At 43.2% G+C, this 21,401-nt stretch overlaps 1 protein-coding gene across 1 annotated transcript in view; it reads left to right on the top strand.

Annotated features, from left to right (window-relative positions):
• dcaf13 (ddb1 and cul4 associated factor 13) overlaps positions 1–21,401 on the top strand; it is a 76,547-nt gene that overhangs the window by 25,676 nt on the left and 29,470 nt on the right. The window contains exons 6-8 of the mRNA XM_038810039.1: positions 7,964–8,041; positions 8,142–8,224; positions 15,863–16,027. Coding sequence (XP_038665967.1) covers positions 7,964–8,041; positions 8,142–8,224; positions 15,863–16,027 — 326 coding nt within the window. The remainder of the gene's footprint in view (positions 1–7,963; positions 8,042–8,141; positions 8,225–15,862; positions 16,028–21,401) is intronic.

The raw sequence follows: 21,401 nt of genomic DNA, 5'->3' as shown, positions 1-21,401 counted from the left end.
AATACAGTCAATACAATACTCTTATTTTCTCATTCCCAGTTAAACCACAAGAAAGGAACAAAAATCTCTCAATCCATCCTTTATCCCAATGGCACAAAGAGTTTTATACTTGCTTTCCAGACAGATTTGGCTCGTATTAGAACCTCGACAGACTGTGGTCGGAATCTTCAAAAAGCTGTTCCAACTGGTTTGTTTCAGTATCCCTCTGATTTGTTTCAGCTTCCCTCTTATCCTCAGACAAGTCTGCACTGCTTTAAGGACTATTATTATTTTTATTAACTGTCCTGCTAAGAGCAAAAGTCCTTACTTGAGGTCTAAAGGGTCAGATCAGAACTCAAAAGCTTTCTCAATGTCTGAACGCCTTGGCTCCATCCATCCTTGGTTCCACCCACATCTCCCCAAGCTGAAAATAAATTAACACCCTAGGCGGAAAACACATAGACTCCCCTAGTGCATTAGCTCAGACCTTACTCTGGTCAATTTCACCTCTGGCTCCTAAATGTTTTCTGGGCTTTCAAAACAAGATTATTTTAAAGGCATGACTACTGCAGTCAAACACACACTACCCCATGCTTTTAACCCTTAAATTGACATATGTGTATAATCCAATAAATCTAAAAAACTCCATTTGTCACAACATTAATTGAACTTTGTCTTATTTAGGTAGGATATGTTGAGAGATTGGACAATAAGGGTATGCAGTTAAAGACGGTACAAATAGTTGACGGCTTATTCTAGGATATTTGTTCTCTAGTCTTTACAGAAATACATTTCTTATGTAGATGTATGAACAAACTATCTCTGTGTCTTTGATGTGGACAGTTAGCATTTGTTGACAAATAATCAACATACAGTTCAGACTAACTCCTCTGCCACAAAGTGACCCCATACTGCATCTTGGAAACGCTCTGTGAAACCAACAGCAATGAGGTGGCACCTGCCCATGGTTGAATTGATGTGTGCCATTTGACATGCAAGTGAGGAACCATATTTGTGCTCATTTTAGTTAAATATGTTATTGTTCTTGATCCTGACAGAACGACTGACTAGAAAGTAGCCACTAATAAAATAATTTTTAAAAATATCAATTGTAGCTTTGTGGAAGTGACTTGCAGTTGATATGCAAGTCACAATAAAATTAAGGAGAATGATTATTTTCGATGTTCATATCTGGGGGGGTTTCTACTGTGTAAGTTTTTTTAACAAATAGTGACAACGGGATTAGGTTTTAAGTAGTTTGATCATGGCAGAATTTAATAACTAATTTGTTAATTCACTTGATCTTATTCAATTAAGGGGAATGGGTGGCATTATGGCACTACTTGACACATTATGTTTGCTTGAGGGCTGGCAACGATTCACTGTTGACTTGCACATAAGCTGTGAGAATTTAAAAACTAAGGCAAGCAGAAATTTATCAAACTTGTGTTTTTTTTAAATAAAATGAATGAAACAACATTTTCAAACAAGTCTGTAATTTTAGATGGTGGGCACATTAAATTAGAGCTTAATGCTGCTGCTTGTGACGTTGTTTGGAATCGACAGATGTTAGTTATTGGCCAGAACCATTATGGCCAGATGTGACTTCAAAACATAGAAATAAGTACATAAACAAAAGCAAAGTACTGCGGATGCAGGAAATCTGAAATAAAAACAGAAAATGCTGGAAAAACAGGTCTGGCAATATCTGTGGAGAGAGAATTGGCGTTTCAAGTCTGGATGACATTTCTTCGAACCGTGGCATTGTGCTAATGTCACTGGATTAGTAATTCAGAGGCGCAGTGAATACTTTAGGACATGGGTTTAAATCTATTCATGCAGTGTAGCCATAAAGAAATATTGTTTTGACTCTCTTATTCCATGATTATTCCATGATGTGGAGATGCCGGCATTGGACTGGGGTGAGCACAGTAAGAAGTCTTGCAACACCAGGTTAAAGTCCAATAGGTTTGTTTCAAACACGAGCTTTCGGAGCACTGCTCCTTCCTCAGGTGAATGGAGAGGTATGTTCCAGAAACATTTATATAGACAAAGTCAGAGATGCCAGACAATGCTTGGAATGCGAGCATTTGCAGGTAATCAAATCTTTACAAATCCAGAGAGAGGGGTAACCCCAGGTTAAAGAGGTGTGAATTGTGTCAAGCCAGGACAGTTGGTAGGATTTTGCAAGTCCAGGCCAGATGGTGGGGGTTGAATGTAATGCGACATGAATCCAAGATCCCGGTTGAGGCCGCACTCGTGCGCGCGGAACTTAGCTATAAGTTTTTGCTCGGCAATTCTGCGTTGTTGCATGTCTTGCAGAGATTGCCCTGGCAGGGTTGTGTGGTGTCGCTGTTCTGAAGGCTGGGTAATTTGCTGCAAACAGTGGTTTGTTTGAGGTTGCGCGGTTGTTTGAAGGCAAGTAGTGGGGATGACCTTGGCAAGATGTTCATCAGCTTCATTGATGATGTTTTGAAGGCTGCGAAGAAGATGTCGTAGTTTCTCCGCCCCAGGAAATGTCATCATTGTATCTGGTTTATAACATCGGTTGAAGGTCCTGTGCGGTGAGGAAGTCTTGTTCAAACTTGTGCATGAAGATGTTGGCATATTGAGGTGCGTATTTGGTCCCCATGGCTGTTCCGTGCGTCTGGATGAAGAATTTGTTGTCGAAGGTGAAGACATTGTGATCTAGAATGAAGCGGATAAGTTGCAGAATTGCGTCTGGAGATTGGCAGTTGTCGGTGTTGAGGACTGAGGCTGTTGCAGCAATGCCGTCGTCATGGGGGATGCTGGTGTAGAGTGCCGAGACATCCATTGTGACGAGGAATGTTCCTGGTTCAACTGGTCCATGGGTGCTGAGTTTCTGTAGGAAGTCCGTCGTGTCGCGACAGAAGCTGATGTACCTTGTACAATGGGTTTCAAGATGCGCTTGATGTGGCCAGAGAGGTTCTCACACAGGGTCCCATTGCCTGAAACGATAGGACGGCCTGGTGTGTTGGTCTTGTGTATTTCCGGGAGGCAATAGAGATCTCCAATGCGGGGATTACGTGGGATGCGAGCACGTAGGGTGCTATGAAGGTCTGGATCCAAGGTCTTGATCAGTCTGTTGAGTTGGCGGATGTGTTCCTTGGTTGGATCTGTGGGTAACTGTCTGTAGTGTTCCTGGTTGTTGAGTTGTCGGTATACTTCTTTGCAGTAGTCTGTTCTGTTCAGTATGACGGTGACCCCTCCTTTGTCTGCTGGTTTGATAACGATGTTGCAGTTGATCTTGAGTGCGTGGATGGCGTTGCGTTGTGCTTGGGTGACGTTTGGGGCTGCCTTGTGAATGCGACTGATGAATCTGGCATTGACACGACTCCTGACGGCTTGAGCATACATGTCGAGTCTAGGGCGGCGGCCTTCCGGAGGGGTCCAATTCGACTCTTTCCTTTTCGGTTGCTGCACCGCAGATCTCGCGGTCTGCTGTTCCAGTTCATTGGTCGTCTCCTTGGGTTCGCTGTCGGCCTCTTGGGGTCTGTGGAAGAATTCCCGGAGCCTTATTCGCCTGATGAATTCCTCTGTGTCTGCCGCGAGACTGATGGGATCATCGACATGGATACCACCATTACACGTGGAAACACCACCCACCAGGTATGCGGCACATACTCGTGCGACTCGACCAATGTAGTCTACCTCATACACTGCAGGAAAGGATGTCCCGAAGCGTGGTATATTGGCGAGACCATGCAGACACTGCGACAACGAATGAACGGGCATCGCGCGACAATCACCAGGCAGGAATGTTCCCTTCCAGTTGGGGAACACTTCAGCAGTCGAGGGCATTCAGCCTCTGATCTCCGGGTAAGCGTTCTCCAAGGCAGTCTTCAGGACATGCGACAACGCAGAATTACCGAGCAAAAACTTGCAGCTAAGTTCCATACGCACGAGTGCGGCCTCAACCGGGATCTTGGATTCATGTCACATTACATTCATCCCCCACCATCTGGCCTGGTTTGCAAAATCCTACCAACTGTCCTGGCTTGAGACAATTCACACCTCTTAACCTGGGGTTACCCCTCTCTCTGGATCTGTAAAGATTTGATTACCCGCAAATGCTCGCATTCCAAGCATTGTCTGACATCTCTGACTTTGTCTATATAAATGTTTCTGGAACATACCTCCCCATTCACCTGAGGAAGGAGCAGTGCTCTGAAAGCTCGTGTTTGAAACAAACCTGTTGGAATTTAACCTGGTGTTGTAAGGTCTCTTATTCCAGTTTCTGTTCTTATTCCTGTTGAACCCTACACTACTTTCTGCTTTATAACATTTCCGCTATCTTTTGTTTTCTTCTTCCAGTTTCCCTGTTGAACCCTATACTACTCTCTGCTTTATAACATTTACACTATCTCTTTTTTTTTTGTTTTACTCCAACTGCGGATTCCCCTCATCCCACCCTACAGTTATTGACGGGGCCTTCGCCTATGCCATCTTCCTGCCATAAGCGGCAGCTTAGACCAGGTCACTCGCCCTGCAAGGGAAGGATGATTGCTTTTGGCACTGTGAAGGAATAGATGCTTTCCAAAAGTAATTGAAAGTTTGGCAAGTTTGAGTACAAAGCCTAAACTACTACATGTTCCCCAGACTGCTACGACACATAAGATAAAACAGTGTGAGTAAGGGAACTGCCTATAGACTGGAATGCCGTATTCATGTGCATCTGGCTGTGCTGATCAAATCCTTGATTGCAGACTCTAGCAACTTCCCCAACATAATTCCATTTTCTCTCAACCTCCTGTTTTGAATCGCGGGGTTATATTAGCTACCCTCCAATCTGTAGGAACCATTCTAGAGTCCAAAGAACTTTGGAAAATGACTGTCAATGGATCGCCTATTTCTAGGGCCACTTTCTTAATTACTCTGGGATGAAGATTATCAAGCCCTGGAGATTTATCAGCCTTCAATCCAATTAATTTCCCCAAAACTATTTCTTAGTTAATACTAATTTCCTTTAGCTCCTCACTGTAACTTGTGTTTCTCAGAATTTCTGGTACATTTTTCTTGTCTTCCTTTGTTTTTTTTTTAATTTAGAGAACCCAATTATTTCTTTATCCAATTAATCGGCCTCCCCGAACAGGCGCCAGAATGTGACAACTAGGGGCTTTTCACAGTAACTTCATTGAAACCTACTTGTGATAAAAAGCTATTATTATTATTATTTTTATTATGCAATTTAGCGCGGCCAATCCAAATACCCTGTACATCTTTGGGTTGTGGGGGTGAGACCCATGCAGACATGGGAGAATGTGCAAACTCCACGCGAACAGTGACCCGGGGTCAGGATCGAACTCGGCTCCTTGGTGCCGTGAGGCATCAGCGCTATTGTCTTCCCCTTTGAAGACGGAAAAAAGTACAAGTTTAGATCCTCACCCAATTCTTTGTTCCCTATTATGAATTCACCTGTTTCTGACTGTTAGTGGCCTACATTTGTTGTGAATCAATTTTCTTTTGCCCCAAGCACAAAATCATCTTAAAGTGCATGCGATAGTAGCCACTATTGAGGCCTTGCCAAATACTAGACATGATTGTGAGCTAAATATTCTAGGTTGCAAGATCTTCAGAATGGGATAGGAAAATTGGGGAAAAAAGAGGAGTAACAATATTGACAAAAAATCACAATTACAGAAAGAAGCAATTTCAACAAGAGTGATGCGGTAATATAAACAATATGCATAGAGTTAAGGAACAGCAAAGGGGGCAATACTCTGGGAGGAGTTCTATAATAATCTTTATTGTCACAAGTAGGTTTACATTAACACTGCAATGAAGTTGCTGTGAAAAGCCCCTAGTCGCCACATTCCGGCACCTGTTTGGGTACACTGATGAAGAATTCAGAATGTCCAATTTACCTAACAGCGCATCTTTCGGGACTTGTGGGAGGAGACCAGAGCACTCGGAGGAAACCCAAGCAGACACTGGGAGAACGTGCAGACTCCGCACAGACAGTGTCCCAAGCTGGGACACTGGTGCTGTGAAGCAACAGTGCTAACCACTGTGCTACCAAGCTGCAAATCTCCTGAAAGTAATAATATAGCGGGAGGATGTATAAATACAAATATATAACTAGTTTCTGTGACATACTTTCTATAATTGGAGATTTTAATTTTCACAAAACTGGGAAAAGCAGAACAGCTTAAGTAGTAAAGACCATGATTTTCTGGAATATATTCAGATCAGTTTTCTGAAACGAGCACTGAATGCTGGTCAATTGAAGTTGCCAAGACTGACATTCTTGGATTATTGCTTAGTTATTTTGTTACTTATGTTTTCCTTTTGAAGAGTCAAACAGCTGAATAATCTATTCCTATTCCTGTGTAAAATACAATACCATTACAATGGCTTCAAGAACCAGTCAAGAGGCTGGGAGATTTGTGGCGAGTAACTCGCCTGACTCCCCAAAGCCTGTCTCCCATCGAAAAGAGAAAAATCAGGAGTGTGATGAGTATCATCCAGGCATGTAGAGAGAATTTCAACGCTATCCACAACAAAGCAGCCCACCATATTGGCACCTCATCCACCATATTAAGCATTCATTTCCTCTACTTCAGTATAAGGCAGCAGTTTGTAAAATCTACCAGATGCAGTGTAGCAACTTGCCAAGGCTCCTTTTAATTACACCTTGCAAACCCATGACATGTACCGCCTTGAAGAACAAGCACAGTAGACATCTGGGAATGTCACCACCTCTGATTTAAGTCACACACCTCCTGACTTGGAACTATATTACCGTTCCTTCATAGTTGCTGGGTCGAAATCCTGGAACTCCTTCCCTATTAGCACCTTGGGTGTACTTACATCAGATGAACTGCAGCAGTTCAAGAAGATGGCTCACAACTCGAGGGCAATTAGGGATGGGTAACAAATGCTGGCCTTCCCAGTAATACTCACATCACAGAAACAAACATAAAAAGCACAAAGAAATCCTGAAGTTTTATATAATGGAAATGAAACCTGTTCATTCAGTCACTGTAAAGCAGTAACCTTAGTTGTGAATGTCTCATCCTGGCTGTTTTTCAGTTGTAGGCTTTAATGGGACTGTTAGCTTTATGGTAACTGATGTTTCTGCTTTTGCCTCTGTTCTAAGTTGGGGTGTCTTTTTTTTAAAAAAGTGTTTTTATTGGGTTTTCACAATTTATATTTCACAATTCAAAAGTTACGTATTGCATAACCGCGCAAAAAGGGAAAAATAAAAAATACGACAAACCAAAATCAGCACGTATATTTACAGGCACTTGCCTCCCCTACCGTTATGGCCATGGTCTCCGTTTAGTTGGCCTACATCTGTCACAGTCCTCAGTGTGGCCAGAGCAAGTAATTACACGTGTCTGTTTACAGTTTCGTATGGGCTTGAGGTTGTCCTTGAACCAGTCCCCTTTCTCCTTTTCTTTGTGTGCCTTTGCTCCCTCCTCCTACCCTTTCTTTTCATCTTTATCCCGTGGGTGGTTTGTGTCCCGTGTCCTTCCCCCCCCTCCCCCCTACTGTACTGGTGCTGTCTACGAGCAGATCTTGGAACAAGTTGGTGGGTGTGGAAGCCCTCTTCTGACCCTGATGACAAATTTTATTTTTTTCCGGCTTGAGGAATTCCGCTAGGTCGGACAGCCAGTTTGCAGTTTTGGATGGTGCTGCCAATCGCCAGCCAAGCAGGATTCTCAGCGGGCGATCAAGGAGGCAAAGGCTAGGGCGTCAGCCCCTCCTCCCCATTACAGTTCTGGTTGATCTGATACCCTGACGAAGTTGGGGCGCCTTGTAGTAATCCGTATCTTTAGCCTGTGATAACGGCACATTAAACTCTTAAGTTGAAGATAGTGAAATGTATTTAAGGTACCTTTTGTTAGCTAAGGCTTATCTTGATTCTTGAATCGGTTTGGTCTAATTACGTATTTTTGATTTTGGGATTGTATGACATAGAACAGTGCTAAATGTTGTATTGATTTTTATTCGATTTCAGACCTATCTTCTTGCAAGCTGCGCTTCAGATAGAAATATTGTTCTGTATGATATAAGGCAGGCAACCCCCTTGAAAAAGGTACACCATTTTAACATTTTCAGTTGTATCAAATTGAATCGAGTTAAATTCTCACGTAGCTATATTTGTTTCTCTTAACACTAATCTTTTATATTTACAGGTTATCATGAACCTACGGACTAATGCTGTGTGTTGGAACCCTTTGGAAGCCTTTATTTTTACTGGAGCAAATGAGGATTACAAGTAATTCCTTATGTAAAAAGATTAGAATGATTTGTTTAAACCAGAGCAAGGAAAGAGAATAGATCTGTTCTTATGTGGGATGATGGTGAATGCCTTGCAATTTAGTTCTGGGAGCCACATATTCAATATAGTTAATGAGGATGAGGGACAGGGAGTACCAGGCAATAGGCTTGGCTACTGGTTCTGCGTTACTAAATTATTCCTTCCAGAGTCTTGAAACTGGATTTTGAATGTTGTCACTTCCAAGTCATAGGAACGAGTGTTACATGAGGCCTTGTCCCAGTAATTTCAGCAAATAAATTTTAAATCTATTTTGATTAATTTATCTTCAAACATTAATCAGATCGAAGGATGCTGTATCTTCTGAAAACTAAGGTTACTGTGTCAGAAGACCATTCTTTAAAAAAAAATGTATATCCAAATAACTTGTGCCGTATTTGAGTGTCATCTGTGACTCAGTCGGCAGCACTCCTGCTTCTGAGTCACAAGGTTCCAGGTTCGAGCTGATGCTGAAAAAAGAGCTCAATTGCTCACAAGCCCTAAACTGGGTTGGACTTGTGACAATTCCTATTTCTGTCCCAACTTTACCATCTTCTAGGATGCTCTTTCTGAAGATGTGTACGTTGCTAAAAATGCACGTCACATCAACTGAGTTTTGCTGATCATGGATGACTTTTTTACTGTATGCATTCCACACATAAAATCTGACACTGTGGTGCTCCTTCCTGAAAAATCCTGATTATTGCTGGTATGGAATCTTGAGCTCAGTATCTGTCACCAAGAGGAATCAGGAAGCTACTGTAAAATAAATTGGAGACTATGAGGAAATTTTCTGTGAATTATGGCAACTTTTAACATTGTGCAAAAATAGTTTACCCCTGTCTTCTGGATTTGAAAGAAAATATGGTTCTAATTTACAGGTAGTATATTTCAAAAATTGCCTTTGGCTGTCCATAGAACCAGAGAATTCCTATAATGCAGATTGAGGCCAATTGGCCTATTGAGTCTGCACTGACCCTCTGAAAGTGCACCCCACCCAGGCCCACTCCTCCCATAAACGCCCAGCCAACCTGCACATCTTTGAACTGTGGTAGGAAACCAGAGCAACCCGAGGAAACCCACGGCAGACACTGCAAATGCCACACAGTCACCCTTTTTTATTATAAATTTAGAATACCCAACTCTTTTTTTTCCAATTATTAAGGTGCAATTTAGCATGACCAATTCACCTCCCCTGCACATCCTTTTGGCTGTGGGGGTAAGGCACACGGACATGGAGAGAATGTGTAAATTCCACACGGACAGTGTCCTGGGCCAGGATCGAATCTGGGTCCTCGGTGCTGTAAGGAAGGAGTGCTAACCACTGTGACATTGTGTTGCCCACCACACAGTCACCGAACACAAAATCTCACTCCAGACTGCCTTCTCCAATCCCAGGTCCAACTCTCCACTTCCCCATTATTTCCTCTCTTCAGCAACCACCCATATATATAAGATATCTTTCCTTCTCCCAACTCATCACGAGATACCATCCTGTCCACCAGTGTAGGTCTCGGTAACTGAGAGAACGAAGAGTTCTTTGCGAACAAGGTCCCACCTGCAGATACCTAAACATGCTCACCCTTGGGAGTTGACATTTTTCCATCATCTCCTCATCTTCAGTCCTGCAAACCTACTTTCCACAGATCCATGAACTTCTCCACATCCTCCCTCTTCCAAATCCTGTACATTGCATCCATTCCCGACAGTGCAAACCTATGCTTCCTGAAAACTGGCGACAATAATGGCATGCCCCCCCCCAATGTAAAATGCTACCCGAATTGGTTCCAGATTCTTAGTGATGCCACCACTAAAGAGCCCGTTGTGAATCTGGCTGGAGAGAATGGGAGAGTGGCAGTAACCAGCGCCTGTAGACATGACCTTACACAGGAGGCCTCCTCCATCTGCACCCACCCCCACCCCCATACCGGCTTTCCAAACCAGCCATGCACCGTGTCAATGTTCGCCGCCCAGTCGTGGAACGTTAGATTATGGTAACGCCAAACCCGACGGCGTCCCCTCTGCAGGAAGGCTCTTTGAACTCTGGGCGTCTTACCCACCCATACAAAGGCTGAGATTGACTGGCCCAACCTAATGAAAAACGATTTGGAGAAGAAGATTGGGAGAAACCGGAACACAAAATAAGAATCTCGGCAGAATGTTCATTTTTATCGTCTGCACTCACTGCCAAGGAGAGTGGGAGGAAATCCCACCTCTTCACCTTTCACCCCCTATACTAGATTGGCAAAGTTTAATTTATGCAACAAGGCCCAGTCATGAGCCACCTGAATCATTGGGTATCTAATCTTCGTCTTGACCAGCTTAAACGGCAGCGTTCCCAAATCTGCCTGCCTTCCCAGGGGGTTTACTGGGAAAATTTCTCTTGCTCACATTCAGTTTGTACACTGAAAAGGATCCAAATTTTCTCAGCAGCTCGGTTTTCTTTCTCACACTACATTGAGGATCAGAAACATACAACAACAGATCATCCGCATAAAGGGACACCCTATGCTCTCTGCCCCTCTCAGCACCTTTCCACCCATTCAACAACCTAAGTGCGGTGGCCAAATGTTCGATGACCAGCACGAACAACAATGGCATCCCAGGAAATACTCTGAGCTCATCGTGTTAGTCCGGACACTCACTGTGGTAGCACTATGCAACAGTCTTACCCAGGAGGTAAATGTTGTTTGTCTGAGAATCTCAAGAGGTACCTCCACTCTACCGACAAAAAACCTTCTCTGCAGCCACAGAGATGATTACTTCAGGTACTTTCCCTCCAGATGGGGACATGACCATATTCAAAAGTTTCCTGGCATTGACTGACAAAACCCAAGTCTGGTCATCCGGGATCACCTTGGCAAACAACCCTCCAGATGCTTCGCCAGAACCTTAACTAGTGCCTTTGCATTGCTGTTTAATAAAGAGAGAGGCCTGCAAGACCCACACTGCACAGGGTCTTTGTCGTTCTTCGGGATCAGGGAGATCAATGCCTACGCCAACATGGCCGGCACTTCCCTCCGCACCAGAGAACATCCCCAATAAATGTGGTGACAGTAATGCTGCAAACTGTTTGTAAAATTCCACCGGCGCCTCCAACTCCTGCCTCTCCACCACCGGGAAGTCAACCTGTCGAAAAACTGTTCCATCCCCGAGCTCTCCTTTGGGGGCTCAGACTTGTACGACCCCTGGTAGAAACCCTTAAAGATACTATTAATCTTGTCCAGAGCCAAAACAAGCCCTGTCCCCTCGTCTTTAACCTGGGCTATGTCCCGTGCGGCTGCCTGCCACTTGAGCTGGTGAACTAATAGGCGACTGGCATTATCGCCATTCTCCTAAAATGCCCTTCATGAGCAACAAAGTTGGTTCACCGTCTATCCAGTCGATACCAATTCAAATTCCATTTGTAACCTCTGTCCGCTAGCAGCTTCATTGTCGGGGCGTGGAGTACTGCCGGTCCACCTCCAGAATTCAACCAACCAACCTCTGCCTTTCCACCCTCCCAACCTTGTCCCTGTCCCCTCCCAACCTTACCCCTGTCGACCTTGTATGAGATTACTTACCTTTGATCGCCAGCTTCAATACTTCCCAGAACGTAGAGGACAAAACTTGCCCATGCTAATTGAAACCTACTTGCCACCTTCTCAGAGAACCCCCTTGTCAGCAAGGATTGCCGTGTCTAACCTCCACCGGGGTCGCTGGGCTCTGCCCATATCCAACCTCACATCCACATAATGTGGTGCATAGTCCGATATTACAACCATCGAGTACTCGGCCCCCACTACCCCGGGGAGTATTGATTTTCTCATTACAGTGTCTACTCAGGAGTGTACCCGATGCACCTACGATAAGAAGAACTCCCTCTCCCTCGGGTGACTAAACCCCATAGGTCCACCATTAACCCCCGGCACATCTGTTCATGAAAACTGCCAGCTCTTTCCGACTTCAGACACGACCTGTCCATCCTCGGGTCTAATATACAGTTGAAGTCTTCCCCCACCCCCATGATCACTTGATGAGAGTCAAAGTTGGGGATGACCCCACCAATACCCTCTTAACAAAGTCTACGTCATCCCAATTTGAAGCATATATGTTTACTAAAACCACTGGCGCATCCACCAAAACCCCACCTGCCATTACATATCATTCCCCAGGGTCTGTCAAAATACTGGCTGCTGTAAAAGCCACTCACCTGTGAAACAAGATCGTCACCCCTCTCAACCTCGCATCAAAATTTAAATGGAACGCCTGCCCCAACCATCTCTTCCTTAGCTTCATCTGATCTCTAACCCTCAAATGTGGCTCCTGCAAAAAGATTACATTGGTTTTCAAGCTCTTCCAAGTGACCAAACATCCAGGGCCATTTAACTCCTCGCATTCCACGTGAGCCTCCTGACAGTGGGTCTCTGAACCTCCTCCCATTTTGATCCGCCATATCCATCTTGTGAGGAGAGCCAGCTGGATCCAGGCCTACCTCGGTGCCAGGCCCACTCAAAATGGCCCCACCACTGCCCTTCCCCCCCCCCCCCCCAAATCCATCAACAAAGAAACCTGTGTCACCAGCATTCTACCACCATCCCCCTCACCCAGACTAACAAAAACATCAAAAATAGTAAGACACAGACACATGAACATGTAAACGTTCAAAAACTCCCTAATTGCTCACAACCACAATCAGTTTCCCTCCAGACCATTCTTCTTTGCGAAGTCATTCACCTCTGGCATATTGAAATAATCTTTATTATTATTTTTTTTTGGCCTCTTGTACTTAAATGTGACCCACCGTTTCGGTGGGTACAGCATTCTGAACGTACTTTGCTCTTGAAGAGCACTGTATTTGCCCTGTTAAACCCAGCCCTACGTTTAGCCAGAACCAAAATGTACTCGGCACACATGCCTTTAATTCCCTCCAGTAACCTAACTATCCTCTGGTTTTGACGCCTGGACCAGTTCTTCTGGTCATCCACTCTGGCGTTCAAGACTTTGTGGGCCTCCACCAACGTTCATACTCTGTCCCTTAGAGACATGTCCCTTAGAGACAATCAGGTTGCAGTGGTCCAAGACCGCCTTCTCAATTTCCAGAATCGTCACTCGGTACACTGCGATTCCAATCGCTGCTTCACCCTTTCCACCGCTACGGGAAGGGGAGGTAATGTGACCTGAATCGTCTTAGACAGGTCTTCTCATATTGCCTGCTTATGCTTCTGGAATTCTCCCATGGTAAATTCCATTAGCTTCTACACGGCAATGGGGAGGTTGCCGACGATGTGGCAAGGTTCACCATATTTTCTTTCACTCGCCACGAGGATTCTCTGAATCTGGACCGGGGGCATTATTTGATTTTTGCCTCGTGTTATATCCCGTAGATATCCCACACTGCAGACATCCTGCACCGGAGGAGAAACCAATGAGCTTTAATTATTTCCGTTTTTGTCCCACCACCACCCCTTTTTGCCAAACCAAATCTCCAAGCGGGAGCCACCTTGTGTGCAATCCCTCACCACATAGCTGCCACTGGAAGTCTATAATACAGTTCACCATCAGAGACTCAATCCAGAAGCATGTACACAGTAACATGGATAAAGAGCAATCTCACCAGGTTCTCTCGTTTCCATGAACTGCTAAGTGTGCAATTATTTTGCATGATCATTCTGAACCATGACTTGGGTTTATGTAGCACCGTGAACATTGTGGATTTTAAACAATACTTTTAGAATGTTCTGAACAAATTAACACTGAGGTGGTAATGTAAATGTGAGTGTGATTTAGATATGGCTCTAAGCAGCAGAAAATGTTGAGGTACTTTTCCGCATTAAATACTTCAGTCTTTTACCTTGCTTTGCCCATTATGTTTGCAAAAGAACAAGGTAGTACACAAACTGTACAGTACTCTGTTCCTGCAGCATACAGAATTCTGGACCTGTAATTTGTTTCAAATGCTAATTTTCTTAAGTTTTGTTTCTCCTAATTCCCGTTAAAAGTAACTATCCGTAACTTTCTTCCAGGAACGTGGAGTCAACTTTTTTTTTTTCAAACGTTACCAGCTGAAAGAGTGCAATCCTCTATTCTTGGGCATCTTTTATGTTTTGTAATTTGGAAAGCTTTTTGCACTTCGCCATGGAGATAGTGCTTACTGTACAAAGTTGCAGCCAAAATCTCAAAGTGCCATTTTTGCTAAAACTGCACTACGTTTAATTTTATGGATGCCCACATTAACGATCTGAAAAGGTTCATTGATTTCTTTTAAAGTAGTTGGTGGGAATTTATTGTTGATTAAAAGTGAAGAAATTGATCACTTTTCATTGTTTCAAGAAATGTTAGTTTAATTGCAAGTCTTTTGCTGTTTAATAAAATCACAGCAGCAAATAGACATTTTTCCCGGTAGCAAATGTTAAGCTGATTTTTATCGTAAATATTGAATGTGGGGAAATTTAAAAGTTTTTATTATTATTTAAGAAAAATTGGAAGCAATTTCATTTGTTTTCTGCTCCAAATTTCTTATACCCTCTGCCACTCCTTCCTGAATGGAAAATGTTACTTGCTTCCTTTTAGAGTCATATAGTCATTACCGTAAAGAAGGAGGCCATTCAGTCCATCGAAAACATGCTGGTTCTCTGTAGAACAATTCAGTCAGTTCCATCATCTCGCTCTAGGTTTACATCCATCCAGATTCCTTTTGAAATCATTCATAGTTTCTGCTTCTTCCACTATTTGTGGGCAATGAATTCCAAGACATTACCACTAGCTCTTTAAAAAAAAAAAATCTTCTTTGTAACCGTCCTGCATCTCTTGACTAAAACCTAATTTTTAAGGCTAATTTTAAAATATCTGTAGATGACATCCCCTGTTTTCTGGACATCAGAACTTTAGTCTTGAAACATCTCCAGTACCTTTTTTTTTCCTCCCCACCCCCGAATTATTATTTCTAAAACTTTACTCGCCACAATAGTAAGCTGACCAGCCTGTAATTACTGGGAATGTTCTTGCACCCTATCTTGATCAAGGGCGTAACATTTGCCACTAAACCTTCTGGCATCTCCCCTTCTCCAAGGAGGATTGGCAAATCCTTCCGCTATCTCCACTCCCACTTAATTTAGCAACCTGGGATGCAAGCCATCCGGACTAGGTGACTTATCAATTCTAAGCATGGCCAGGGTTTCTAGAACATCCTGCCTATCATGTTCTCTGACTCGCTTGTCTTTCAAAGAGCCCTGGCTTTGTACCTGATACTTATCCTCTTGAGTTCTCCATTCCAGTCATTCCTGTTAGTCTTTGGCTCTATTTTAATCATCTCTCTTCCCATTGAAGCTAATCCTACTTTAGGTTGTTCCTAGCTCTTCAATATCAACCCAAAACTTCTAACACAATGATTGCTCTTATTCAATTGATCTCCCACAAATAATTGGAAGGTCCCCAGCACCTAATCCAGCAATGCCTCCTCCCTAGTTTGGTCCATGGAAATGCCCTGTTCTCCTTGCCCTTTACTCCAAACTTATTTCAAACGCTATCTGCCCTTTATTGTGTTAAAAAGGTATCTAAAATTTTAATGTTAATGTAATGATGGACTATTTCTTCACCAATTTTCCTGTCTTTGTACAGCTTATATACATTTGACATGCGTTACCTTGATAGTCCCTTAATGGTGCACATGGATCACGTATCAGCAGTACTTGATGTTGACTACTCCCCAACAGGAAAGGAGTTTGTTTCGGCCAGCTTTGATAAATCTATACGCATTTTCCCTGCAGACAAAGGTCGTAGCAGGTTGGTAGCTTTTTTAAAAATATGCATATTTGTTATGTTAATTCTTCGAATTTGCGTGTTTGTGTGTTGTTACCAGTATGGATTGAAAATCTACAAAGTATCATGAGCAGCGATTAGTTTTTAAAATATTATTTGCAATAAGAGAAGGGATTTGTGTTGAAAATACTCCTTCCAATATGATTTTTTTTTTTAATTTAGAGTACCCAATTATTTTTTCCAATTAAGGGGCAATTTAGAATGGCCAATCCACCTACCCTGCACATCTTTGGGTTGTGGAGGTGAAACCCATGCAGACACTGGAGAATGTACAAACTCCACACGGACAGTGACCCAGGGCCGGGATTCGAACCCGGGTCCTCAGCACCGTCTTTCAATATGAATTGGGGAATTTTTTTTAATGACAAAATACCACTTAGAAGGCTGATGAACAATTTTGTGGCTCATTGAATTGGTCAGTGTTAGCTTGGATAAAACCTATTGGCTTCAGGACAGAAAACATCCATCCATGGTAAATGGCTAATATTTGGATGGAGGATGGTAGACCGTGTGTTCTCCAGGTTTGGTGCTTGGAGCACCATTTTTTTGCTACCGATACATAAAATCTCCAGGTTTGATATCATCAAAAATTGAAGTATGGATGATGTAAATCAACTATGACCGAGAAATAGGCTGGAGATGATCAACGATTTCAAAAGGAAACTGAACAGGCATTTGAAGGAAATAAACTTGCAGGGCTTCAATACAATGATAGATGTGTAGGAATGGGACTGACTGGTTTTCTCTACAGAGAGCCAATGCGGACAATGGCCAAATGACTGCGTGATTCATGGCTGAAATTTGCCGGCTGTTCTCGCCAGCGGGATCTTCTGGTCCCGCCGATGGCAAACGCCCACTGGGTTTCCGGTAATGGAGGTGCACAGAGAAGGAAACCCTGTTGACCATGGCAGGATTGCATCAATGGTAGGCTACTTCTCTTCTGCCACCACGCAGCATTGGGGAGGGGGGGGATGACTGCCCAATGACTCTGCGCCTATTTGGGATGAGGGCAACGGTGAGAAGGGCATGAGGAAGGAGAGTGAAGTGAAACAAGCCCGTTACTTGGTTCGGTAAGGATCCTTTCTGCAAGGAGCAGTGCCTCAGAAGGAAAGGGGCAAACTAGTTTAGGAGAAGGGTAGTTGAATGCTGCTTCAGCAGAGATGGGATTTGAAAATCTCAATTCATTAAATTTTTGGACCAAAGCCTGAAAAGGATGATGATTTTTTAAGGGGTAGTTTCTTCTGCGCCATACTGTCAATTGGTGAATGATTTTGCAAAGTTTGTATGGAAAATGGATATGGAATGAGAAATAAGAACATTCAAATAGTACAGGATCATGGGGTTTCAAATTGGCATCGGATAGCTTAGTGTGTGAAGTTTTAGTGAAATAGCCAGGATGTGACCAGTTTGATGAAAAGTATGTGGGTCTAGAAATATTGAAGAGAAGTGAGAGATATACACACAGTAGATGGCAGTATTTCCATGGGTGTGGGAAATCTGATTTAAAAGTTTAGGATTATTTGTCAGCAGTGGGGTGTGTGCATTAACACTAAATTCAAATTATTTTTAGAAAGGAGTTGGGAAGAAGATCTAAGCTTGCCTAATGCACACAGTTGGTGACAGTGACAGAGGGACCTGGGTTTCATATGCATAGATCTTTCAAGGTGGCAAGACATGTTGAGCAAGTAGTTGGCAAAACCTGTGGGATCTTGCGCTTCATGAATTGAGATAGGAGTACAAAACTAGGAAAGCTATCCTGAACCTATGTAAACCTCTGGTTCGACTACAATTAGGGATATTGCATTCAGTTCTGGTCACCAATCTTTAGGAAGGATGTGAAGGCCCTTTAGAGGGTGCAGGGGAGATTTGCCAGAATTATTCCAGGGATGAGGGATGTTGCCTTCAACATTAGGTTGGAGAAGCAGGGGCTGTTCTCCGTAGAGCATGAAGATAGAGGGGAGATCACTTGGAGGTGTATGAGATTATAATTATACTGTTTTAGATAAGGTAGATAAAGAAAAGCTGTTCTTAGTAGATGGTCATATAAGGACTAGGACACATTGATTTACGGTTTCGGGCAACTGTGAAATAGGAACAGGAAACTGAGGAAGAAAGTGGCAAGGACCTGAAACCCATTGCTTGACGGGTTTATGGAGGCAGGGGCAAACAATGATTTCAAAAATTGGATGGGCACTTGAAGTTAATAAACTAGCAAGTTGATGGGGATAGAGTAGGGTAACGGGGTTGGCTGGCTTGCTCTACATAGAGCTGTCATGACTCAGAATCCCAGAATTGTGTCTGATGGGCCAAATGGCTGCCACCTTTGCATGTATGACTCTGACATCCACTTCTGGACAAATTGCTTTCCTTAAAACTACAATATCTGTACAATACAGTGGTCTAGTCTCGCATCTACGTAACGACCACTGCAAAGAATGCCACCATAGCCATTTCTTCAATCATGTTGGTTATTAGTGATTCACAAGGTAACCATTCAGCCAATATTAATTTTTCCATTCATAGACATTCTGCAGTTTTCCAGTATCAGCATCCAGCTATTTCTTAAAGGATTCCAGAGTTGCTGTATTCACTGCTGGTACTAGAAATCCATTGCATAGGTTGATCAGTTATTTCAGCGAAGAATAATTTCCTGACAACTATCCTAAATCATTTCAAAGGTTCACCAGCATGTTCATTACAGACATAATAGGCCAAATCTTATGGTCTCTTCACATTCAGATAAAACTTAAGAGTCTGTACTGTGCAGAAGGAGGACATTTGACCCATCAAGTCTGCACCATCCCTTTAAAAGAGCATTCTACTTAGGCCCCCGACCTATCCCTGTAATCCTGTGTGATCATGGCCATTCCACCTAAACTGCACATCTTTGGATTGTGGGAGGAAACGGAGTACCCAGAGGAAAACCACACATACGGGGAGAACGTGCAAACTCCCCACACAATCGCCCAAAGCCGGAATCAAACCTGGGTCCTGGCACTGTGATGAAGCAATTCCACAGTGCTTGCATGCATAGTTAACCAGGATGTATTAGACAGTTTAAAACCTAGTATAACACTTGGATAACTACACAACTGACCCTGTTACCCTGTCCTATCGAGCGAGCACTTCATCTGTTAAGCAACTCACCCACCCTGCTCATTTACCCATTTCACTAATATTTAGACTGGATGTGTAAATGTACCATACAGCAGCTAGTGTTGTGAAAAAGGATACCCTCCCCGTCTTCCCTGACCCTATTCCCCTCCATTGGAGGACCCTGAATGATGCTATGATGTGTATTTCTGTGGAAGCTGGACTTGGAAGATTGCAGTAGAAATGCACAACATCATTCAGTCAGAACTTTTGAGCAAAACAACAGTTTGATCATTGCCATTGCTTGGAAGATTCAGGCCAACATTTATAACAGTGCACTAACATCACCTTCACTAAAATATGAACATAAAATGATGGAAATTCTCCAAGGTTGGGCAGCATCCACTGAGAGGAAACATTTGAGGTAAGTGGAAAGAACAAAAAGATAGGTTCTGTGGTAGGATCTGAAACATGACACTTGAATTACGAAAGGGATGCGTTTGATAAAATGGGGTATTAATGGGATAATGGAACAAGTAAAGAAACAAACGCTGGGATTTCATAAATGTAATGATGGCAAAACTGTCAGCATTCACAGGCATTATTTCATGTAAACTTCAGGAATCCTGAGGTGTACAGAATAACACAAATCCAGAAGTTGCTGTTGGTGGTTCTGGCTTCCCCAGCTGCTCGATTCTCTGCAGCGGAACGCAGCCTGCCATTGGCTGGTGGTGGGATCTTCTGGTTCCGCCAGTGCCAATAGGATTTCCCATTGAATCCGCCCCACACTTTTGGGAAACCGATGGCGGGGGTGCTCTATCGGTGGGACCGGAAGATCCCGCCCGCATGAACAGCTTGAAGATCTTGCCCTCTATATTACTCCAGAGGGTGCCCTGTTGAGGCCCATGTGAAGTCGAGCCTCCACTTTTACACTAGGTCTCATTGTAAAAACCCTTGGACAAGTTGCTTCTTGTTAAATGAAGTTTAACTCTGTTTTTAACGATGTAATTTTTAATTGCTGCCAAGTCCCCTCATTTTAATTTGTGGAATGTCAGATTTCTCCAGTATGATTTTTTAAAAATTCATACCAATTAAAATTTTAGCGAACGTTTTTGTCTTCTAAAAATCATAATTTATTTTGCCATCTGAAAATTTTAATTAAAAGTGGGCGGATTCAACTTTTAACTTGTTAGTTTGCTGTCTATGGGAATGTTTCAGAGTTATGGCTACTTACCCTGTTTGATGGCATCAGTGTTGTTGGATGCCTGCAGATCCCCTTGACTCTACCAGGTTAACCCCGGCTGAGAAAAGAGAAGACAGTGCTGCAGTGATAGCTTGAACTCTGTCAGCAGCTTTCTTTGAGCCATTGTTTCACCTCTGCAAAATTCACACTAATATATCAGTCTAGAGGAACAGTAAACAAGCACCAGCTGTTTGAAGAATTGGGAACCGTGGTTATGATTTGAAATTGTTGAGCCTCATGCTGAGTCAGGAGCATTGTAATAGAAGGATGTAGTGCTCTTTCCTCTAGCTTGAATTAAACTTAATTTGAACAGTATGGGAAACTAGGTTAGAGAAGCCAGAGGGAGAGTCGGGCAGATTTGGTAACACCAGGTAACCGCCACAGTCTGCATGGCAAACACTAGTTCTAAACCCTGTTCATAGTCATAGAATTTACAGTGCAGAAGGAGGCCATTTGGCCCATCGAGTCTGCACCGGCTCCTGGAAAGAGCACCCTACCCAAGGTCAACACCTCCACCTTATCCCCATAACCTAGTAACCCCACCCAACACTAAAGGCAATTTTGGACACTAAGGGCAATTTATCATAGCCAATCCACCTAACCTGCACATCTTTTGACTGTGGGAGGAAACCAGAGCACCCGGAGGAAACCCACGCACACATGAGGAGGATGTGCAGACTCCGCACAGACAGTGACCCAAGCCGGAATAGAACCTGGGACCCTGGAGCTGTGAAGCAATTGTGCTATTCACAATGCTACCGTGCTGCCCACGTAGTTTTCATAGTTTTTCACGCCATCATCGATGCAAAAAATAATAGAGAGGTTTGCATGTGCTGACTTCAACCATTTTATTAATTTACCTATTATTAAATTAAGATTTAAGAAAAGCAAAGTTCTGTACATCTTCCCACCAACGCTAAAGTAAAATATTATTAATTACTTGTGCTTCCTTGACATAAATAACCTTATTGCCAGGCATTGCAATTTTAAAAGATATGACTT

The sequence above is a fragment of the Scyliorhinus canicula genome, chromosome 10 (genome assembly GCF_902713615.1).
Source record: "Scyliorhinus canicula chromosome 10, sScyCan1.1, whole genome shotgun sequence".
NCBI classification, from domain to species: Eukaryota; Metazoa; Chordata; class Chondrichthyes; order Carcharhiniformes; family Scyliorhinidae; genus Scyliorhinus; species Scyliorhinus canicula.
Note: the sequence above shows the minus strand (reverse complement) of the source record. Positions and strands in the feature narration are given on the sequence as shown.